This window comes from Saccopteryx leptura, chromosome 6 (genome assembly GCF_036850995.1).
Source record: "Saccopteryx leptura isolate mSacLep1 chromosome 6, mSacLep1_pri_phased_curated, whole genome shotgun sequence".
NCBI classification, from domain to species: domain Eukaryota; kingdom Metazoa; phylum Chordata; class Mammalia; order Chiroptera; family Emballonuridae; genus Saccopteryx; species Saccopteryx leptura.
In genome coordinates this window covers 106,357,237-106,382,232 of record NC_089508.1, presented here as the reverse complement: position 1 = coordinate 106,382,232, position 24,996 = coordinate 106,357,237, and the positions used below count along the sequence as shown (strand labels likewise).

General features: G+C 39.5%; 1 protein-coding gene and 1 long non-coding RNA gene across 3 annotated transcripts in view; one reads left to right on the top strand and one right to left on the bottom strand.

Moving 5' to 3' along the window:
• Positions 1–4,403, bottom strand: part of FAM177A1 (family with sequence similarity 177 member A1) — a 31,722-nt gene extending 27,319 nt beyond the window's left edge. The window contains exons 1-2 of one of the 2 annotated variants that reach the window (XM_066388343.1): positions 4,244–4,403; positions 4,028–4,148 (exon numbers count right to left, since the gene is read on the bottom strand). In XM_066388343.1, coding sequence (XP_066244440.1) covers positions 4,028–4,120 — 93 coding nt within the window. In that variant the 5' untranslated portion in view covers positions 4,121–4,148; positions 4,244–4,403. The other variant, XM_066388342.1, reaches the window with a different exon arrangement.
• Positions 4,404–4,493: 90 nt separating this feature from the next.
• LOC136377528 (uncharacterized) lies at positions 4,494–22,985 on the top strand. Its single transcript, XR_010746318.1, has 3 exons — positions 4,494–4,668; positions 12,067–12,224; positions 22,865–22,985. It is a non-coding gene; the product is annotated as an uncharacterized lncRNA (long non-coding RNA).
• The last annotated feature ends 2,011 nt before the right edge of the window (positions 22,986–24,996 follow it).

Genomic DNA, 24,996 nt, shown 5'->3' with positions numbered 1-24,996 from the left:
GCCAGGGCCAACAGCACCTTAGTTTTTCATTGATGGCTTTCCCATATGTGCAGGGGGGGGGGGCAGCCAAGCCAGTGACCTTTGGGCTCAAGCCAGTGACCATGGGGTCATGTCTATGATCCCACACTCAAGCCAGCAACCCTGCACTCAAGCTGGTGAGCCTGTGCTCAAGCAGGCAACCCTGGGGTTTTAAACCTGGGTCCACAGCATCCCAAGTTGACACAACTGCCTGGTCAGGTGCACCTAGAACTTTTTTAAAACACATGCTGTTGGGCAGATATAATATATTATGCTAAAAAAAAAAAATATATATATATATATATATATATATATATATATATATATATTATGCTCACTTTGTTAAAGATGGCGCTGCCCACGTGGAAGCTCACTGCCCAGGTGATTGCTTAGGAAGGGCATGATTATGTTAATATGTGCTGGGGGAGGGCTTTCGCACCAAAAGGTTTTAAAAGGAAGAGAGATCACGTTGTTCTGACAGAAGAGGGATTACAGTTCTAGGAGAGAGTAGATAAAGGCCACGTGGAGGAGAGGAGAAGCAGCCAAAATGGCAGAGTGCTGAAGGAAAAGCCAGTTTGAGCAGTTTGTGTAGAGAGAAGGAGATGGGAAACAGAGGTGAATGGTGAGCTAGGAAACTAGGATAAGTCAGTAGCTTTGTGAGCACTGAATGAGTGGGTTTTGGAGCCCCGTATGTGTTTTTACTTGCCTGCCGGGTGCAAGCTAGGATTAAAGGTAATGGCCCACCAGTTCCTGGCTCCATTGTTTCATTACCGTCTGTCCAAATCTAATGCGAACCTGCATGGGCCAGGCAGCTGTGATGATGGCCATGGATACTGGCTTTACACATGCCTTCCCAATTAGGTAGTTAGCAACATAGGAGTAAGAGTAAGCACAGTATGTATCCTTCATTGCTTTCTCCTTTAGCCAACAGCTCCTGGCACATAGTAAATTCTTGGTAGCAGAGGCACTAAATAAGGCTAAATGAATGAGTAGCAGTGAACTCTAACTCCTTTAATTCTGGTTAAAAGTCTAGTCAGAGAAGCTGGTGGATGGCCTAGTTTGAGGCCAAATGCTAAGAACAGACGCAAGCTCCTATCTCTTACTCCCTTCCATACACGACACTTGGGATTGCTCAGTTCTGACAAACAGATGGAGTACAGGATGGCAGCCTCTCTTTAGGTACAAATCTCACCTCACTGACATCTTTCCTCTTACTGTGGTCAAAAGCTCAGGGATAAATCTAGAGTTCATAGAGATGTTTTTGCTGCAGGAATGTGTGAATGAGAGAGCAAGTAGAGAAAGCTAGAAAAACAATTTGTATAGTATGAACCCATTTGTGTTTAACAAGAAGATTATTATATATGCACAGGAAATCTCAAAAAGAATACACCAGAAACTTAGTTACTTTTGCAGGATGTGAATGTGAGAAATGGGTGATGGGATTCCTATGACTTTTTACTTTTTGATCTAGGGCCTTCTTTACTGTTTAAGCAGTTATTTTATTATTTTTAACCAAGAATATGAAAATAACATAATACTACCAACCCAAAACAAAGAATCTCTCTTCAAACATTTATCTGGTAAATCAGGAGAGTTATATTTGTCTATAGAGTCAAAGCTTAAGTAGTGATGAAAACAATTATAGTAACAGAAGGGAAAATCAAATGGAAAATACATCAAGCACTGTGGACTTAAAAGTTCAGTTCAAGTGTACCCATCAACAACAGGTCTCAAATGAAGTGGAAAATGGCTTCCTAATCAATTAGCATTGCCCCTGAACCCCTTTTCTCAGGTAACTTTTCTCCACCTTAAGTAGGAGAAAAACAAAAATTTACATTTAAAGACTAGTATATGGAAAAGCTTTTGTTAATGCAAACTATATCTTGTAAGACTTATACTAACATTCAAGCACTATTCTCTGGGAATCTGTAGTTTAGGGAAAATGTTTCATTAACATTCAAGTAGTTAAGTCTCAAAAGTGAAGCTACTGAAAAAGCTTCATTCTCAATGAGGGCAGTAAGATTTCTATACAGGAGTGAGGACTGTAATGGCCAAAAGTGTATGCAACTGAGCTGGTTTCAGTTAAAGCAATTTCTTCAATATTTTTACTTGGCCAAAGATCCTAAACCACTACAGTGTGTTCGTCAAGTCATGGTGCACTTTTGACCGGTCACAGGAAAGCAACAAAAGACGTTAGAAATGTGAAATCTGCACCAAATAAAAGGAAAACCCTCCCAGTTTCTGTAGGATGATGTGGCAGCATGTGCGCATGCGTAGATGATGACCTAACACCATGTATATACAGCAGAGCAGCCCACGGCCATTCCAGTCAAGATGTGGACCAGGGGTCCCCAAACTACGGCCCACGGGCCACATGCGGCCCCCTGAGGCCATTTATCCGGCCCCCGCCGCACTTGGAAGAGGCACCTCTTTCATTGGTGGTCAGTGAGAGGAGCACATTGACCATTTCATTAGCCAAAAGCAGGCCCATAGTTCCCATTGAAATACTGGTCAGTTTGTTGATTTAAATTTACTTGTTCTTCATTTTAAATATTGTATTTGTTCCCGTTTTGTTTTTTTACTTTAAAATAAGATATGTGCAGTGTGCATAGGGATTTGTTCATAGTTTTTTCTTATAGTCCGGCCCTCCAATGGTCTGAGGGACAGTGAACTGGCCCCCTGTGTAAAAAGTTTGGGGACCCCTGATGTGGACAGTACAGAGGAAAGTTCAGTGTGTTCTGTGGCTCGCTAAATTAGAATCCTTGACCAAAGTGCAACGTGAATATCTGCGCATTTATAACGAAGCGCCACCACATAGGAATAACATTACTCGGTGGGATAAGCAGTTGAAGGAAACCGGCAGTTTGGTGGAGAAACCCCGTTCTGGTAGGCCATCAGTCAGTGATGAGTCTGTAGAGGCTATACGGGATAGCTACCTAAGGAGCCCTAAAAAATCTGTGCGTGAGCCCACATCGAACTGCACTGAATAGCTATGAAACTGGGAGAGTTTTCCTTTTATTTGGTGCAGATTTCACATTTCTATCATCTTTTGTTGCTTTCCTGTGACCAGTCAAAAGTGCACCATGACTTTACGGACACACTGTACGTTAGCATACCAAATCCAAAATAAAACCTCCAAATCTTACCTAACTCTCTAAACTTAGGCTATCCAAAACAGTAACCACTCGCCACATGTGGTTAATGCTCACCTTCAAATGTGGCTAGTTTGAATTTAAATGTGCAGCAGGTTTAAAATTAAAATTAAAAGAGGAGTGGTGCCACAAAAGAGAATATAAAGTATCTCATTGATAGCTTTCAACATTAATGACATGTTGAAGTTTGTTTTTGAAAACAGAGTTAAATATTAAAATTAATTTCAATTTATATTAATTATGTGAAAATTTTTTATAAATTGAGTTAAACAGAATATAATATTAAAATTATTTTCACTGATTTCTTTTTTACCTTTTTAATGTGGCTACTAGAAAATAGGGTTCGCGTTATATTTCTATTCAACAGCGCAGCTGTGGGCCTTAGTTACCTCGCTGGTGAAATGGGGACAACTCCCACCTCATGCATAAATTTTAGGGATTAAGGAAAAAAGCCGGTAAACTCTTCGCATTTATCTACTATTAGCTAAGCCAATGGCAATGCCAAGTCAGGCGCTTGCAAAAGGAAAGACTGAGACGTGCTTGCAGCCGGCGTCACCTCGTCCCCCGCCACGAAGGCCACCTTCGGAGACACGCCGGCGTTCTCCCGTTCGCTGCTGGAACAGCCCTCCTGGAACCTGAGGCCAACCAGTGGGAGACGCTGCCAGCGGAGCGCTGGGTGCGGGTCCCTTCCTCCCGGCCGGTGTCGCTGAGCAGAGACGGGGTACGAGGACAAGCCCCGAAACGCGCCTCCGGCCGGCAGCCTGTTCGGAGGAAGGCCGACAGGCCAGAGGGCAGCGGACGAGCGAGGCAGAGGAGGCCGGCCTCCCGCCCCGGCCTCCCCGGGCCGCCTCACCTACCTGCCGCCCCGAGTCCCTGAACGCCGCGGCGGCCGCAGCTCCCGGCGCTGCGACTGCTTCATCTTCCGCACGGCTCACAGGCTCCTGGTCCATCGTTGTCACCGCCACAGAGCTGCTGGCGCTGGCGAGATAGAACGTAATGGCCGATAAGCCTGCTTCCATCCTCCGCCTCCCGCTCAGCCGTGGACAGACCCGCGGTCGGGAAGTGGGACTCACCCGCAGCGCCCTCCCCGGGCCGCGCCCGGGACGAGACGGGGGGGCGGTATGGGGGACCGAAGGGCGGCCCTGCCCGAGGGGCGGGGCTCGGGACCCTAGACTCGGCTAAGCACGGCCGTGAGGAGCGCCTAACTACCCGCTCCTGCACCTCGAGGAGGAACGGGGCGGGGCGGGGCGGGGCCGTCTACAATACGCTTCCGGCCCGGCCCACATCCGCCGCCTGGTATCACCAGTGACGTCGTGCCGAGTTACCTGTACCTGGATCGCTGCGCAGCCGCTCCTGGGCAGTTACCCTCATAGCCCTTGGTTTCTGAACTTGTGAAATGAGAACAGCTGCAGTGGACTTCAAACGCTTGAGCTGGATATTCCATCCCTAACCCGGCGACAGTCTAGTCAAAATAACCTTGAAATAAGAGCCCTCAAAGGTGAATTTTGCTTACACTTGTCTAAAATACTTAAATATAACTTGTAGAAAAGTTAAGGGAGACCTGAAGAAAAGCAAAGAGCAACAGCAAGCTTCTGTTTTGACAAAAGTAAGGAATAATTGTTTTAGGGGTGTGTGTGTGTGTGTGTGTGTGTGTGTGTGTGTGTGTGTAGGCATCCCAGACTTTTCCCATTTTTCCCAATGTTCAACCAAATTATAAAGTCATGATTGCAGTGATTACTACGTTAAGCTAGTTGAGAGGATTTCCAGGTGATTTTTTTATTGTAATTTTAGTATAAAAGTTTTCACGCAAGTAATTGTAGAAGTCAAAAATAAAATACATTATTCTGGCCACGGTGGTGGGGTGGGAGTGGGGGTGGGGGTTCATCTAATATTTTGGATTTCATTTTCATGCCATTCAAAATTTAGAAATGGTCCCAAAACTTATATCCTAGGATATCTGTTCTTCAGCATTGCACTAGCAGCCAGCAGACAGAACCCCCCATAACCTTAAATCAGGGGTCCCCAAACTTTTTACACAGGGGGTCAGTTCACTGTCCCTCAGACCATTGGAGGGCCGGACTATAAAAAAAACTATGAACAAATCCCTATGCACACTGCACATATTTTAAAGTAAAAAAAAAAACAAAAAACGGGAACAAATACAATATTTAAAATAAAGAACAAGTAAATTTAAATCAACAAACTGACCAGTATTTCAATGCTCCTCTCACTGACCCCCAATGAAAGAGGTGCCCCTTCTGGAAGTGCGGCTGGGCCGGATAAATGGCCTCAGGGGGCCGCATGCAGCCCCCGGGCCGGGCCGTAGTTTGGGGACCCCTGCCTTAAATAGTCCTTTCTCTTCTGTGCAAAAGTTATTTTCTCTTCTTCCTTGCTTAGCAGTGCTATACACTTTCCATCCTGCTTAACTATGATAACCTAAAAAATCCGAAACCTTAAAAATGAAAGTTGGTCATCTGAAAACCATCTACATTTTAAACAATGGTTAGAAATTCACAATCTGTATTCCAGTAATAAAATCAAATTAGCTTGTTGCTGAGGTAAAGTTTCAGTAACACAATCTGATGCTGTCTAGTGGCATTAGCCAAAGGTTGCATCCACTGTTGGTGGGAATGTAAAGTAATACAACCATTATGGAAGAAAGTATGGTTGTTCCTCAAAAAACTAAAAATAGAACTACCATATGACTAACTGCTTTTCTCTCGATGCTTTTAAGATTCTCTTTGTCTTTAACCTTGTGCATTTTATTTTATTTCTTTTTTATTTATTTATTTTTTTTAACCTTGTGCATTTTAATTATGAGTCTTGGTGTGGGCTACCTTAGGTTCATCTTGTTTGGGACTTGCTATGCTTCCTGGACTTGTCTATTTTCTTCCTCAACTTAGGGAAGTTTTCTGTCATTTTTTCAAGTAGGTTTTTAATTTCTTTCTCCTCTCTTTCCAACACTGCCATGATGCTAATGTTGGTACACTTGAAATTGTCCCAGAGGCTCCTTATACAATCTTCATTTATTTAGATTCTTTTTGCTGTTCTGATTGGATATTTTTTGCTTCCTTATATTCCAAGTTTCTAATTAGCTTTTCAGCTTCATCTACTTTGATTCTCTGTAAGTTATTCTTAATTTCAGTTAGTGTATCCTTTATTTCAAAATGGTCTTTTTTTATGTTTGAAGTTCTAACTTCATTGAGCATACTAATGACCAGTGTTTTGTACTCTGTATCTAGTAGATTGCTTCTCTCCATTTTGTTTAGTTCTTTTTCTGGAGTTTTGTTCTGTTCTTTGATTTGGGACATGTTTCTTTGTCTCTTCATTTTGGCAGCCTCCCTGTTTGTTTCTTTGTATTAGGTAGAGCTGCTACATCTTTCAGGATTGGTAGAGTAGCCTGATGTAGTAGGTGTTTATAGGGTCCAGATGCACAGATTACCTGATTACCCAAGCTGGGCACTCCGGTGCACTTCCCCCTCCTGTGTGGGCAGTGTACAGTCTTCTCTTATAGTTGAGCTTTTATTTATTTAAAAATTTTTTTTTAATTTATTCATTTTAGAGAGGAGGGAGAGAGAGAGAGAGAGAGAAAGAGAGAGGGTAGAGGAGGAACAGGAAGCATCAACTTCCATATGTGCCTTGACCAGGCAATCCTGGGGTTTCAAACCAGCTACCTCAGCGTTCCAGGTTGACACTTGATCCACTTTGCCATCACAGGTCAGGCCATCTTACAGTTGAGCTTTGATTATTGTTGGCATGTCTGGAGAAGGGAGTTACCCACAGGTTGATCCGATTTGCTGCAAGGACTGCAGCCACTGACCTCCTACTGTGGAGGATCAGCTATGCAGAAGCCCACCCCACAGAGCAGGACTTACTGTAACATCAATAGGTGCCTGCTGAGTCTGCCCCTTTAGTTTGTAACTTGTGGATGTGGCTAAGTGGTAATGCTTCCATGTGGTCTGAAGCTGTCCACTGGGTGTGCTGACTCTGGGGATCCCTGGGAGGTTTAGGCCAAAGTCAGCCACCACCTATGTTCTTCCCTAGGGCCACTTGGTATGAGCTGCAAAGTGATTTGCAGCCTGACCTGGTGGTGATGCAGTGGATAGAGCGTTAGACCAGAATGTGGAGGACCCAGGTTAGAAACCTCAAGGTCGCCAGCTTGAGCATAGGCTCATATGATTTGAACAAGGCTCACCAGCTTGAGCCCAAGGTCGCTGGCTTGAGCAAGGGGTCACTTGGTCTGCTGTAGCCTCCTAGTCAAGGAACATATGAGAAAGCAATCAATGAACAACTAAGGTGCCACAACGAAGAGTTGATGCTTCTCATTTCTCTCCCTTCCTGTCTGTCCCTATCTGTCCCTCTCTTTGTCTATCTCTCTCTCACACACACAATAAAAAGAGATTTGCAGATGTCTGCTACTTGTGCTGGATTTGGGAGGTGTCTGGGCGAGAGGCCAAGCTGCAAACCATTGGCTGCTACTAGTGCAGGACCTGGGGCTACTTAGCCAGATGTACAGGCATGCTGAGGCCAGGTGCTGCTTGTTTGAGATTTTAGAAAAATCTGAGGCATGAACCAAGATAGGACATTCATATGGAGAAGCCACTTGAAACACCTTGGCTGGGCCCACAAATTGGGTGGAGTGGCCTTAGGTAATCACTAGGACAGGGCAAACTTGTGACCATATTGGTGGAGATTCAGATATGCCATCTGCTGACTCTGTGGGGGAAGGGTTTATCAAAGAAACAATAATAGTCTCTGCCAGCACTTTTGCCTAGGAGAAGGCTGTTCCTCAAGCTTTTGCCTTGATTCTGTCCAATTCATTTCTTTCCCTATGTCTCTTGTGCCTTTCTAGCCGCTGCCCCAATGCTGGAACTCAGAGGGAGTGAGTTTAAGTAAGTGTGTGGGGTGTGCAGACTCTTTAAGAGGAACTGCCTGGGACACCAGCTGCCCTCTGTTTCCCTCAGCCTCAATCCTCAACCACAGCCTCAACCCCTTCTGTTTTTTTACACCAAAAGTTATGGGGACTTCTCTTTCTGGCTCTGGAACTCTGGGATGGGGGCCTGGTGTAGGACTGTGACCTTTGTTTCTAAGGAGGTTATAAGATTACTCTTCATTTAGTCTAGATTTGGTTATTCAGAATGATTGTACTTAAATTTAGTTGTAACGCCTGGGAGGAGGTGGGTGTAATATCCACCTACTTTGCCACCATCTTGGATTTTGCCTGCTATTTATTTTGGTGTTTTTTTACTAACCAGTTCTGCTGTTAGTCTTGATTTTATTTTGATACTAGCAGTTATTTGCTAGTAGGAGTTTTTGCTCCATCTTTGTTTTGTTTAGGTGTGGATTTATTTTTAATTATTCTGTTTAGGACTTGGATTATAATTTTAGGATTTATTTCTTCAGTTGTGAAAATTTTGGCCATTATTTCTTTAAATAGCATCTTTGCCTCATTTTTTTCATGAATTTCTAGAACTTCTATTTAACATATGCTGGAGTTTCTCATTCAGTTCTTTAACTTTCTTTGTAGTTTCCATCTCTCCTTATCTCTGTGCCAAATTCTATGTAATTTCTTCGTATCTATCTTTTACTTTGATAATTTTATTTTTATTTATCTCTTGCTTACTATTGAATATTTAACCTGTGTTTTGAGTTTATTCAATGAGTATATTTTCTTTTTAATTCTTTTTTATATCTACCAATTTTCATAGATTATTCTTTAATAATCCAGATCATTTTACACATATTTGAAGTCCTTTTCAGACTGCTTTATTTCTGTGGTTTAGGTTGTTACTTGTTGTTTTATTGTGTTTGTTGACTCACTCTAATAGTAGTGGTTTCTTCATTAGCATTGTAGTTTTGTTTACAAACTTATTCTCAGTGGGAACCCCATTTGTACCCTGGGTTGGGAGGTGTTTTAATGAGATGGTTTTGTGTTTGTATATGGTTTTAGAAAAGCTGCTGCTGCCTTGTTTATTTTTTTCTTTCTTTTGGTTGTTGTTGAATGACTGTGAATTCACGTAAATAGGCAATACAGGAAGCAAAAGAGATATGAAGCATAGTTAATGACTTCTGCTTTGTGGACAATTTGTTTGGAGTTTTTTGTTTGTTTGTTTGTTTTTCAGAGACAGAGAGAGGGATAGACAGGGACAGACAGACAGGAACGGAGAGATGAGAAGCATCAATCATTAGTTTTTTGTTGCACGTTGCGACACCTTAGTTGTTCATTGATTGCCCCCTCATATGTACCTTGACCGCGGGCCTTCAGCAGACCGAGCAACCCCTTGCTCGAGCCAGCAACATTGGGTCCAAGCTGGTGAGCCTTTGCTCAAACCAGATGGGCCCGCGCTCAAGCTGGCGAACTCAGGGTCTCAAACCTGGGTCCTTCCGCATCCCAGTCTTACGCTCTATCCACTGCGCCACCGCCTGGTCAGGCTTGTTTGGAGTTTTGAGTTGATTAAAGATGAATTTTAAATAACTTAAAATATAAAACAGAAATGTTGACTTCAGCCTTGGGGAAAATGACTAGAATTATGGGCTGGGTTCCTTGGGTTCCTTCCAGTTATGGTAGATGTACTCCCAGTTTTCCATTCAGTGTTTCTGAAGTCTCAGGAAAACTGGTGCCAGGATATAAAAATGCAGGGCTGGAGGTTGTATCCCTACATGAACTTTACCTGTTTGTTTGAAAAGGATTTGACTCAGGAACAGCCAGATGGGAGAGGAGCATAGGGCAAGGTGTATGGGAAAGGGTGTGGCTATTTTATACCCTCTAAGTGTGCTGTGCCACTCTTCCAAATTTCTCCAAGTTTACCTGCTTGGAAGCTCATAGATCAGCTTCTTACTAGTCAAGATCAGTTTCTTGACTTGGCCTTCTTTGTACTGTGCAGATAATAGTAACTTTGATTATGTATCTATACATGAAGCTTGTTTGGCTTTCTGACTTCTTGTGGATGACTGCAGGGATGACAAGGATTTCAGCCTGCCCTGTGGCTTATGAAGGGAGTTTAGTTTCACCTTTAAAGCTTTGTCCTATTTCCAACAGTAGTACTGATAACCCTGGTGATCCACTGGCATCAGTGCCTCACCACTTGGGCTGTGAGTTCTCCTTTTTGTTTTTGGTACTTCAAAACTTTGCCTTCTTGGCCTGACCTGTGGTGGCGCAGTGGATAAAGCATCGACCTGGAAATGCTGAGGTCACAGGTTCGAAACCCTGGGCTTCCTTGGTCAAGGCACATATGGGAGTTGATGCTTCCAGCTCCTCCCCCCTTCTCTCTTCTCTGTCTCTCTGTCTCCCCCTCTCTCTCCTCTCTAAAAATGAATAAAACAAACAAACAAACAAAAATCCTTTGCCTTCTTGGATGCAGACTTAATTATATATTTGTTTAACTATGATTTGTTATATAGTAGACATTTCCGTGTTTGAGTTGGAGGTCAGATGGTCTTTCCACATCTGCTTAGTCATTCATCTTGAATGGAAAGCCACCAGTGAATTTACTGAAACTAAATTCTTTTAACACAGTGGAGATAAAGTAGTTTGTAGATTTGTGTGTTTTGGTCTGTTAAGAAGAGTCTTCTGCCTAACTGGTGGTGGCACAGTGGATAGAGTGTTGACCTGGATGCTGAGGGCCCAGGTTTGAAACCCCAAGGTAGTTGTCTTGAGTGCGAGGTCACCAGTTTGATCATGGGATCATTGATATGACCCCATTGTCTCTGGATTGAGCCCAGATGTCAATGGCTTATGCCCAAGGTCACTGGCTTGAGCAAGGGATCACTCGCTCTGCTGTAGCCCCCCCCCCCCAATCAATGCACATATGAGAAGTAATCAATGAATAACCAAAGTGCCACAATTACAAGTTTTTGCTTCTCATTCTCTCTTCTGTCTTTCTCTCTCCTTCTCCCCTCCTCTCTCACTCTCTGCCTCCCCCCTCTCTCCTCTCTGTCTTGCTAAAAAAATGTCTTCCTCACTACCCTTTCCCATAATTATACATTTTAGTGAATTGGCAGTTAAAAGAAATTAATGTAATAGGTATGAATGGGACTCTCAAAACTTGAGCTTTGAAGTAATGGAATCTGTTATTAGGGACTTTATACATAAAACTGGTCAGAAACTTTGGTTTTGGATTGGGTTTCATTTTTGTATAATCATTGAAACTTAACCATGACAACTGGCACACTGAGAGAGATTGAGTTGGGGGCATATGCATCTGATCTATACTTATTACAATGGTATACTTGCTTATAAATGCAAATGGTGACCCTGGCTGGTTGGCGCAGTGGTAGAGCATTGACCCGGCATATGGACATTTGGTTCAATTCTGGGTCAGAGCACACAGGAGATGCTCCCATCTTCTTCTCCACACCTCCCCCTCTCACTTCTCTCTATCTTCTTCCCTCCTGCTTGATTGGAGTGAGTTGTCCACAGATGCTGAGGATGGCTCCTTGGCCTCTGCCTGAGGTACTAAAAAATGGCTCCAGTTGCAATGGAGCAAAGCATCACCCCCTAGTGGTCTTGCTGGGTGGATTCTGGTCAGGGTGCATGCAGGAGTCTGTCTCTACCTCCTCTCCTCTCACTAAATTTTTTTTTTAAAGGTAGGATTTGCTGATATCTACAGACTTTACTTTTTTACCCTTGTGTCTCCTTGGGTCTTCATTTCATGTCTCAAATTTCTGAATTTAGCTTCTTTATGAAAATCTTTATGGCAAATAAGAGTCTTTCTAAGACGTATTCCACCACTCTTTGTGTACTCTGGTTGGGTTTCTTCTGCAATGTTCAGATATCCTTTTGCATGTACATTTCTTGATATTGCTTGAATTCTAATTTGTGTGCCTTGCCCCCTTTTCTACCTGAATTGTTTTGAGTATTTTGTATCTTCTAAATTCTGTAATGGTATTTCAACAGGAATTGAAATGAGGAAAAGATGGATTTTTGTTGTCATTGACAGTGATGTCAGCTTGCCAGATGGATGTAAAAATTTAAAGACTCTGAGAATCATCTTATTGAGTTCAAAACCTCCAAAACACCTAATATTACTTTTATCAAGTCACTCATTTACACAGGTAAAATGGATACTTTTGTTATATTGGGTGTTTTTAGGCTTAGAACAGAATGTCTTTTCATCATTTGTAGTTTTCAACAAAAATATTCCTTAATTTAGATGTTGCAAATTTCTTAACTTTTTCAATTTATGTATATGTATATATATGTATATGTATATTTAATTATATTTCTATTTTTTATAGACTCAATTTTTTCATTTGAAAACTTTGACCTGCTTTTCTTTGTTTACATGCTGTATTGCTGTATTTTTTTTCCTAGTTGAGTTAGGAGTCTTCAGGACCACCCTCAGTCTCAATGATTGGCTAGGACTCACTGGATTCAGAAAACTGTTATACTCATGGTTGTGTTTTATTACAGTGAAAGGACACATTAAAATTAGCAAAGAGAAATAGTGCATGGTGTGAAATCCAGGAGGAAGCAGGCACAAGCTTCCAAGTATCTCCTTTTAGTACAGTTGCACATGAAGATGCTTAATTCTATTAGTAACAATGTGGGACAGTTTATAGGAGTATTGCCAACCAGGAAAACTCGCCTGAGCCTTCGTATCTATGGTCTTTTATTGGGGGGGTGGTAAGTCACATTGGGGTTCAGCCTCCACAGAACTGACACCATCTCCTTGAATTCAAACCACCCCAGAGGTCAAACTGAATACAGCATGTCCCAAGACCTCAGGCATATAGAAACATTCTTACCAGGTGTAATATTTCACACATACTACACTTGAGCTTAGGCAAAAGGCCAAGAAATGATCAGGTATAAAATTCCAAGAGTTCAGAAGTCATCTCCCAGAAACTTGTCAAGGGCTGGTATTGACAACTTTCCTTAGGAATGTGAAGGGTTTGAGGAACATAGGCAAGCCAAATAAACGGTTGCACATTAGTAAGTACATGTTAATTCTTCAAGACTGTATTTAAGTATCACCTCTTCAGTGAAAACTTACCTGGTTTACTGTAAGAGGTTAATTGGTCACATATTTTTGCTTCTGCAATTACTTATACTTATTTCCTTTATAGTTATATTGTAGTCTTTCTTTTCTTTCCTTTTATTTTTTAAGAGATAGGAAGGGAGAGAGAGGGAGGGAGAGAGAATCATCGAGTCATCATTTCTTCATTTTAGTTCTGCATTGATTGATTCTTGTATTTGCCTGCACAGGGATGGATGGGTGAGGGGGGGAGGGGGGCCTCAAGCCCCTAGCAATTCGGGCTTCAAGACCATGACCTTTGGGCTCAAGCCAGTGTTTGGATCTTGTTGATCACCCTGTGGTCAAGCTGGCGATCTTGGGGCTTCAAATTGCAACCTCAGAATTCAGGGTCAATGCCTATTCATTGCACCACCACCATGGGTCAGGCTGTACTCTCTGTTTCTTGAAAGATTTTTAACTCAGGTCATCTTAAATGTAAAAGTATTTATACTCTGCTCCATTTCTCCCCACCATACTGTTTCTTCATTTGAAAAATTGTTTTTATGTATTTCTTTTGAGCAAGATGTTGGTATGCATTTTGTATTATAAAAATAGCATTTTGTTTTCAAATATATAATTATAAATTTGAGGGTGACATCAAAGAAATGGTGCCGTGAAGAGCGCTCCCAATACCTCTCCCCAAAATTTTAACAAGTTCTACAACTAGAGTCAGAAAAACGATCCCAGGAGTGTCTGTAAGTCCCCCACACTGAACAAAGGTATGATTGGGTGGAAAGATGGCTAAATATATAATCGACCCTGAAGGAAATAAGATGGAGAACAGAACACGCTACCTTCCTCACTGACCTGAGCAAGGGCTGCTTTCACTTGGAACTGAGAGAAAGTGAGAGCTGGGGGCGTGGAAAGAGCTGGGCTGGGGCAGAGACGTTCAAGCCAAGGAAAGAGTGTGCCCGCAGTGGCTCAGCCCACAAGAGCTAATGCTGGCGCTGGACCCTGGCAAAGGTGAGTGAGCGGTGGCCTTCATTCCCCCGATATCCTGGTTGGCGAGCGTGGACAGTATGCTAGTGGTTCCTCCTAGTGCCCCAGGAATAGGCACCCGCATTCCGGACAGAGGGGCAGGATTAGAAACTGTCAGCAGTAGCCTTCTGCATGGTCTGCGACCAGAGTCTCAGTGTAATCCCAGCTCCCTGAACAGCAACGCACGGGGAGTGCGCGAAAGCAGACTTCCCTACACCGGGACCTCTCTGGACGATTGGGGCACCTTCACCAAGGCTAACAAAGCACATTCCCGGGGAAGAAAAAATACGGAAGTGCTAGGGGGAGGGGCGCGCAGGCAGCTTGCAGACAGTCTCTGGAGCAGATCTGCAGATCCAATCGCTGAAATTAGCTTAACACACAGTCTGCTCACTGCCCACCTGGATTACGCTGGCAGTGGCTCTGGCTGACAAGGTCTTCTTTCTCAGGTTAGTGATCTAAGAGAAGAGACGTGATATTTTTTAGGGCCTCTTGCTCTGCATGTAGTAGCTGGAGCAACTTCCTGCCAGCCGTTAGAGGATGAAAAACACATTCCGACACAGACCTCAGAGAACACTGCAGAATTTGGACAGGCTAGGCTGTAGGCTTTTTAACAAGGAAGAAGCCTGCAGAGAGCAATCCATGGAACGCTAAAGAAAATTTAACTAGATATACCCGGGTAACCTTAGAAAGGAGCCTGAACAGAAGTCAACACGCCCCCCTACCTGCTTAAGCTGGTGGCTCTGATCAGAAGAGCTTTCATACTCAGAGCTGTGCTCTAAAAGGAGGGACTTGGCAGCTTTTAAGACCTCCTATTTTGCAGGCAGTGACTAGGGCATCTTCCTGCTAGCTAATACAGGGTACAAAGTGCAAAAAACCTGGGGAGAGTGGTTCCACAGAGTGCTAAGGCATACTACTCATGCCTGGAGGCTCATAGAAACATACGTTGAGAGCAATTGGCTCCCAGCCCTGCCTGATTATTCTGGCGGCTCTGACTGACAGAGCTTTACACAGAGCCCTGTGCTGAATGGACATAGAGTGGGGATTTGCCAGCTCTTAGGGCCTCTTACACTCCTGGCAGTGGCAGGGGCAACCTCATAGCTGGATCACCAGGCTGTTAAATCAGGAAGGAGAAACTTGGAGAGAGGCTCTGGAAAAACGGACTCACCCATTGTTGAAGCCTGAGGTACAGAGCCAATGACCAGGAAAAGGGAAAGGAAAGAAAAAGGAAGAAGAGAACCTCTCAAACCCAAGAAAAATCCACAGTCTTTAACAGTCTTTATAACTTTTTCCACTTTTTTTGTCTCTTTCATCTTCTTATCTTTATTTTTTTCTTCTTCCACATTCGTCCTTTTATTCTCTGCTCATCTTATTCTTTTTTCTTCATTTTGAACTACATTACCCATAAGTGTTACATTCCCATTTTTTCTTTTCTTTTTTCTTTCTCTCTGTGAGGGTTACACTCTAAAACCCTTAACTCTCTCCTTTTTCTTTTTTCCCTTTTTCTTTTTTCTCCCTTTCTCTTTTTTCAAGTGTTGTTTTTTTTTAACTTTATTTACTCATTTTATAGAGGTTGTGTGTGTGTGTGAGAGAGAGAGAGAGAGAGAGAGAGAGAGAAGGGCGGGAGGGAGCAGGAAGCATCAACTCCCATATGTGCCTTGACCAGGCAAGTCCAGGGTTCGAACTGGCAACCTCAGCATTCCAGGTCGACGCTTTATCCACTGCACCACCACAGGTCAGGCTTTCTCCCTTTCTCTTAGTTTCTTCTTTTCTCCTTTACTTTTTCTCTCATTTGATCCTCACTCACGAACAAATTACTTTATTTTGGATTCAAATTTTTTTCTTTGTGGCATTTTGCGTGCTTTTTACTTTGCTTTTTAACTCATTAGTTTTCCCCCCAACCCTGGCTCTCCATTCTATGTAGTTTTTGTTCCACTTAATACAATAGTATTTTTTTTCTTTTTCTTGTTTTCTCTTACCCTTTAACTATATCTCTCAGTCGACCATCATTTACAAGCAAATTATTTTATTCTTGATTGAAATTTATTTCATTTTTGCATTTTGTGGGTCTCTATCTCCTTTGTGCCCCTTTATCACTTCTCCCCAACTCAGGCCCTTCGTTATATGTAGTTTTTGTTCCATTTAGCACAATATAATTCTCAGTTTTTCATAATATTTTCTCAAAGGAGAAAAGAAAAAAGAAAAAAAATAAATTTTTTTTATTGTAGTCTACTTTTTTTTTATTCTTTATTCATTCTCATTAGTGGTATTAACAAAACCACCCTCAGATGCCATTAAGGAAAAGGAAATCTAATATCATGGATACAAAAGACAGAGATGTAGCACAGATAGATGAGTAAAAATCTATAGAAAAAAATTTAACTGATGGAAACCTTGGTGTTAAATGACAGAGAATTTAAAATAGAAATCCCAAAACTACTCAGAGATATACAAGAAAACACATAAAGGCAATTTAGGGAGCTCAAAAAACAACTTAATGAATACAAAGAATATATTACCAAGGAAATTGAAACTATGAAAACAAATCAAACAGAGATGAAAAACTCAATTCATGAACTGAAAAACCAGGTAACAAGCTTAGCTAATAGAACAGGCCAGATAGAAGAGAAGATTAATGACATAGAAGACAGGCAACTTGAGGCACAATAGAGAGAAGAAGAGACTCAAGAATTTAAGAAAATGAGAAAGCCCTACAGGAATTGTCTGACTCCATCAAAAAGAGTAAGATAAGAATAATAGGTATATCAGAAGGAGAAGAGAGAGAAAATGGAATGGAGAACATATTCAAACAAGTAATAGATGAGAACTTCCCAAGCCTCTGGAAAGAACTAAAGCCTCAAATTCAAGAAGCAAACAGAACACCAAGTTATCTTAACCCCAACAAACCTACTCCAAGGCACATCATAATGAAATTGGCACAAACCAACAACAAAGAAAAAAATTCTCAAGGCAGCCAAGGAAAAGAAGAATACAACATATAAAGGGAGGCCTATTAGATTCTCATCGGATTTCTCAGCAGAAACTCTACAAGCTAGAAGAGAGTGGACCACAATATTTAAATTTCTGAAAGAGAGGAACTTCCAGCCAAGAATACTATACTCATTAAAGCTATCACTCAAATATGAAGGAGAAATAAAAACATTCACAGATACAGAAAAGATAAGGGAATTTATCATCAGAAAATTCCCACTTCAGGAAATACTTCTGAGATCAGACAAGATCGGGCACATTCAGGGTGGTATGGCCGTAGACTTCAGGAAATACTAAAGGGAGTTTTTCAACCAGATACAAAGAAAAAAACAAAACAAAACCACAAGAAAAAGCTCAACCAAGAACACAATAAATTTAAACTGTGACAACAAAAACAAAAAAAGGGGAGAGGACAAAGATTAACAGTAGCAAAGGACGATGGAGTGCAGAAGCACTCATAAGATAGTGTTCTACAATGGACATGGTAGGTATCCTTTTCATTACTTAATGGTAACCACCCCTAAAAAGACCACCACAGAAGCACATGACTTAAAAAAGATAGAAACAGAGGAAAGAAGTATGGATTACAACCAAACAAAAACAAATGATAGAAAAACAAAAAAGAAAATAAACAAGATACAAAACAAACAGGAAGCAATATATAAAGTGGCAATAGGGAAGCCTCAAATGTCAATAATTACACTAAATGTAAACAGATTAAACTCACCAATAAAAAGACACAGAGTAGCAGAATGGATTAAAAAAGAAAATCCAACTGTATGTTGCCTATAAGAAGCACATCTAAACAACAAGGGTTAAAACAAATTCAAAGTGAAAGGCTGGAAAACAATACTCCAAGCAAATAACATACAAAAATAGCTGGTGTAGCAACACTCATATCTAACAATGCTGACTATAAGACGACAAAGGTAATCAGAGACAAAAATGATCATTTCATAATGATTAAGGGGACACCTAATCAAGAAGACATAACACTTCTTAATATATATGCACCAAACCAAGGAGCACCAAAATATATAAGACAGCTAGCTGACTGACCTAAAAACAAAAACTGACCAAAATATTATACAATTATACTTGGAGACCTCAATACACCGCTGAATGGCTCTAGATTGTTCATCCAAACAGAAAATTAATAAAGAAATATTGGCCTTAAATGAAACACTAGAGCAATTGGATATGATAGACATCTATAGGACATTTCATCCCAAAGTGACAGAGTATACATTTCTCTCTAGTGTACATGGAACATTCTCAAGAATTGATCATATGTTGGGCCACAAAAATAATATCAGCAAATTCAGAATAACTGAAATTATACCAACCATATTCTCTGATCATAAATCCTTGAAACTAGAACTCAACTGCAAAACAGAGGTAAAAAAAACCCCACAAAAATGTGGAAACTATACAATATACTTTTAAAAAATGAGTGGGTTAAAGAAGAAAGAAGCGCAGAGATCAGAAGATGTATACAGACAAATGAAAATGACAATACGACATATCAGAATCTCTAGGATGCAGGAAAAGCAGTAATAAGAGGGAAGTTCATACCACTTCAGGCCTATATGAATAAACAAAAGAGAGCCCAAGTAAACCACTTATCTTCACATCTTAAGGAACCAGAAAAAGAAGAACAAAGACAACCCAAAACGAGCCCAAGAAAGGAAATAATAAAAATCAGAGCAGAAATAAGTGAAATAGAGAACAGAAAAACTATAGAAAAAATTAATAAAACAAGGAGCTGGTTCTCTGAAAAGATCAACAAAATTGACAAACCCTTGGCAAGACTCACCAAGGAAAAAAGAGAAAAGACTCATATAAACAAAATCCAAAATGAAAGGAGAAATCACCACAGAAATCAAAGATATACAAAGAATTATTGTAGAATACTAGGAAAAACTATATACCACCAAATTCAACAATCTAGAAGATATGGATAAATTCCTAAAACAGTACAACCTTCCTAGACTGAGTCATGAAGAAGCAGAAAGCCTAAACAGAACAATAAGCAAGGAGAAAATAGAAAAAACTATTAAAAACCTCCCCCAAAATAAAAGTCCAGGCCCAGATGGCTATACTAGTGAATTCTATTAAACATTAAAAGAAGGCTTGGTTCCTATTCTACTCAGTCTTCCAAAAAAATTAAAGAAGAAGCAATACTTCCAAACACATTTTATGAGGCCAACATAACCCTCATACCGAAACCTGGCAAGGACGGCACAAAAAAAGAAAACTACAGACCAATAGCTCTAATGAATACAGATGCTAAAATACTAAACAAAATATTAGCAAATCAAATACAACAACATATTAAAAAAATAATACATCATGATCAAATGGGATTCATCCCAGAATCTCAAGGATGGTTCAACTTATGTAAAACGGTTAACGTAATACACCATATCAACAAAACAAAGAACAAAAACCACATGATTCTATCAATAGATGCAGAAAAGGCATTTGATAAAATACAACACAATTTTATGTTTAAAACACTCAACAAAATGGGTACAGACAGAAAGTATCTCAACATGATAAAGGCCATATATGATAAACCATCAGCTAACATCATATTAAATGGCATAAAACTGAGGACTTTCCCCCTTAAATCAGGAACAAGACAGGGTTGTCCACTCTCTCCACTCTTATTAACATGGTGCTAGAAGTTCTAGCCCAAGCAATCAGATAAGATAAAAATAAAAGGCATCCATATCGGAAAAGAAGAAATAAAGGTTTCACATTTTGCAGATGATATGATCCTATACATTGAAAATCCCAAAGACTCCACAAAAAGATTACTAGAAACAATAAACCAATACAGTAAAGTTGCAGGATACAAAATTAATATACAAAAGTCCACAGCCTTTCTATATGCCAACAATGAAACATTAGAAAACAAACTCAAAAAAAGAATCCCCTTCATGATTGCACCAAAAATAAATAAATAAAATACTTAGGAAAAACATAACAAAGAATGTAAAGGACCTATATAATGAAAACTACAAAGCATTGTTAAGGGGAATCAAAAAAGATACAATGAAATGGAAAAATATTTCCTGTTCTTGGATAGAAAGAATAAATATAATCAAAATGACCATATTACCCAAAACAATATACAAATTTAATGCAATTCCCATCAAAATTTCAATGACATTTTTTAAAGAAATGGAACAAAAAATCATCAGATTTATATGGAATGATAAGAAACCGAATAGCCAAAGCAATTCTATGGAAAAAGAACCAACCTGGGGGCATCACAATATCTGACTTCAAACTATATTATAGGGCCACCACAATCAAAACAGCATGGTATTGGCAGAAAAATAGACACTCAGACCAATGGAACAGAATAGAAAGTCCAGAAATAAAACCACATAATATGGTCAAATAATTTTTGATAAAGGAGGCAGCAACACACAATGGAGAAAAGAAAGCCTCTTCAACAAATGGTGCTAGGAAAACTGGAAGGCCACATGCAAAAGAATGAAACTCGACTACAGTTTGTCCCCTTGTACTAAAATTAATTCAAAATGGATCAAAGACCTAAGTATAAGACCTGAAACAATAAAGTACATAGAAGAAAACATAGGAACTAAGCTCATAAACCTTGGTTTTAAAGAGCATTTTATGAATTTGACTCCAAAGGCAAGGGAAGTGAAGGCACAGATGAATGAATGGGACTAAATCAGACTAAAAAGCTTTTGCACAGCAAGAAAAACTGACAAACAAACAAACAGACAGCCAACTAAATGGGAGATGATATTTTCAAACAACAGCTCAGATAAGGGCCTAATATTCAAAATATATAAAGAACTCATAAAACTCAACAACAAACAATCCAATAAAAAAATGGGAAGAGGACATGAACAGACACTTCTCCCAGGAAGAAATACAAATGGACAACAGATATATGGAAAGATAGTCATCTTCAATAGTTATAGGAGGAATGCAAATCAAAACTACTATGAGATACCACCTCACACCTGTTAGATTAGCTGTTATCAACAAGACAGGTAATAGCAAGTGTTGGAGAGGCTGTGGAGAAAAAGGAACCCTCATCCACTGTTGGTGGGAATGTAAAGTAATAGAACCATTATGGAAGAAAGTATGATTGTTGCTCAAAAAACTAAAAATATAACTACCAAATGACCCCGCAAACCCTCTACTGGGTATATACTCCCAAAACTCAGACAGATTGGTACAGAAAGACACATGCATCCCCATGTTTATTGCAACATTGTTCACAGTGGCCAAGACATGGAAACAACCAAAAAACCCTTCAATAGATGAATAGATAAAGATGTGTTACATATATACTATGGAATACTACTCAGCCATAAGAAATGATGACATCGGATCATTTACAACAAAATGGATGGATCTTGAAAACATTATACAGAGTGAAATAAGTAAATCAGAAAAAAACAGAACTGCACGATTCCATACATATGTGGGACATAGAAACCAGACTAAGAGACATAAACAAGAGTGTGGTGGTTACCCAGGGGAAGGGGGGGAAGAAGAGGGAGGGAGATGGGGGAGGGAAGGGGCACAAAGAAAATCAGATAAAGGGTGACAGAGGACAATTTGACTTTGGGAGACGGGTATGCAACATAATTGAATGACAAAATAATCTGGAGAACATTTCTTTGAACATATGTACCCTGATTTATTAATGTCACCCCATTAAAATTAATAAAATTAATTAAGGAAGAAAAAGATCAGTTTATACTTATGAAGATATTATATTCTTTCAAGACAATGTTTAACGCTTTATTACACAACAGATTTAATTTTTCGTTGTATCTGGGTTTTTGCTAATACCAGTTTCAAGTGTTCTGAGATAGTATCACTCATGTGTATGTTTGGTTGTACTTGAAAATTAACTTAATGCTTTCATGTCTACATTGTATTTCCTGCACCGGAAGATCTTCCAAGATTAGGTTACAAAATTCTTCTTTTATCCTAAAAGTGCTTCATATATGTACTGCAATTTTACCAGCACACAAAGTTCCATATAAAATCAGATTCCTCAAGTAAAAGTGACCTCATTGTGTAAATAGATTTACAAAATCCTAAGGAAAACAGAAGTTAACCTAGAATTAAAAAGTACCTTCAATCATTTAGCTAACATGAGCAAGAAGTCCTACTTAACTGCACATGTACAGGAAACGTTAGAAGTGCACAAATTTTAAAACTAAAGATATTTGTTACATTTCACACAATACATTGCTCAAGATACGTGCAGAATCAAAGAACCAGTGTCAAGCAACCAGTATGTATTTTGTCATGTTATAACAGTATCTATGAAATTCCAGATAACTAAACCATATAGATGAAACCAGATGTATCCTAGCACTGAAATGAAATGTTTCTCTATACTTTCTGTTTTTCTGTCTTTAACATCAAACTGTATATCATACTAAGCTCCAGAAGATAATCTAACATTAATGTGAACTCATTAGTCTTTCTCTGTCTTTCCATTTCAGAAGTGTCAGAATACCATTCCAGTCAATAAAAAGCAGCACATTTTCACTGTGTGCATAACAAAGCATACCTAGCCAAAAATTACAACAGTTTCCTTGGAAACTATTACACTATAAACAGGTATGCTTTGAGTGACATGTATAATGAGTTGTTGAAATGTGTTGTCAATATTCATCTAGTTGTTTCTTTCACATTTTACAGATGTAATTCAAAACGTTCAGCTCCATTCCTATCAGAAAAAGAGCCATGTTCCAATTTGGAAGCCAATTTATACATTCAACGCACACAAGATTTTGCTTCTCAGTAAATGAAACAGCTTTTGGAAGAGAACATTGCAGGTAAGACATGCATCTGCATTAGTAGTACTATAAGGAACATATTATCAGTGTCCCTTCTTCCATTAAAGCACAGAGCAAACCTATAATATCTTTAAACCCTTCTGTAGGCTTCAGCACTGTCTTTAACAACCACAGTATACAAACATTCCATAGGGACCATATTTATCAAACCTTTCTTTCAATTCTTGACAAACACTAACAATCACCACTCAAATTTACTGTAGTATTTACTAGAGTTAAACAGTTGTATGCTCTTCAGGCAAAGCAACGCCTTGCAATACTTTGATATTTGTTAGTAATTGAGATAGTACTCAGTTTTGTTACACAGTAATGTAGAAACACCATCTGTGCTTAGCCTCTTGAACTCAATTAAAGGGAGAGGTTTAAAATAATTGTTTGTATAGTTCTCATAAGAACTTGTACAAAGATCAGTTCATACTTCTGAAGATATTATATTTTTCTAGGAAAAAGGTTAATGCTTTCATACATGTCAGATTTAGATTTTCGTTGTATCCGGTTTTTAATTATATCAGTTTTAAGTGTTCTGAGACAGCTTTGCTCATGTGTATGTTTGCTTGTACTTGAATATTAACTTTAGGCTTTCATGTCTACATTGTCTATTTCCTGCTCTGGAAGATATTCCAAGATTAGGTTTCAAAACGTCTTCTTTTAACCTAACACTGCTTCATTTATGTACTGCAATATAACCAGCAAACAAGGTTCCATATAAAATAAGATTCCTCAAGTTAAATAGTGTTCCTCATTGAGTAAATAGAGTTACAAAATCCTGAAGAAACAGAAGTTTACCCCAAATTTAAAAGTAAGTTAATCATCTAGTTAACATGGGCAGCAAGTCCTACTTCACTGCACATGTACAGGAAAAGTTACAAGTGCACAAAAGTGAAAACTAGAGCTATTGTTTATATTTCACACAATACGTTGCTCAAGAAACGTGCAGAATCAAAGAACCATTGTCAAACAACCAATATGTATTTTGTCATGTTATAACAACCTGTATGAAATTACCTATAACTAAACAATATAGATGAACCCAGATGTATCCTAGCACTGAAATGAAGTGTTTCTCTATACTCTCTGTTATTCTGCCATGAACAAAAGTGAAAACTAGATATATTTTTTACATTTCACACAATACGTTGCTCAAGATACGTGCAGAATCAAAGAACCAGTGTCAAACAACCAGTATATATTTTGTCATGTTATAACAACCTGTATGAAATTACATATAACTAAACAATATAGATGAACCAAGATGTATCCTAGCACTGAAATGAAGTGTTTTTCTATACTTTCTGTTATTCTGCCATTAATATCAAAGTGCATATCATACTAAGCTCCAGAAGATAATCTAAAGTTAATGTGAACTCATTAGTCTTTCTCTGTTCTTCCATTTCAGAAGTGTCAGAATACCATTCCGGTCACATAGAAAGCAGTACATTTTTACTGTGTGCATAACAAAACATACCTAGCCAAAAATTACAGCAATTTCCTTGGAAAATATCACACTGTATACAAGTATTCTTTGAGTGATGTATATAATGAGTCATTGAAATGCATTGTTAATATTCATCAAGTTTTTTCTTTCACATTTTACAGATGTAATTCAAAATGTTCAGCTTTATTTCTATTAGAAAAAGTGCCTTGTTCCCATTTAAAATCCAATTTATACATTCAACTCATAAAAGATTTTGTTCCTTACTAAATAAACAGCTTTTGGAAGGGAATATTGCAGGTAAGACATGCTACTGTATTAGTACTATAAGGTACAGATCATCAGTGTACCTTCTTCCATTAAAGCACAGAGCAAACTTAAAATATCTTTAAACCCTTCTGTAGGTTTCAGCAATGTCTATAACAACCACAGTATAAAAACGTTCCATAGTGACCGTATATATCAACCCTTTCTTTCAATTCTTGACAAACACCAGCTGAATCTCCACTCAAATTTACTGTAGTATTTAATAGAGTTAAACA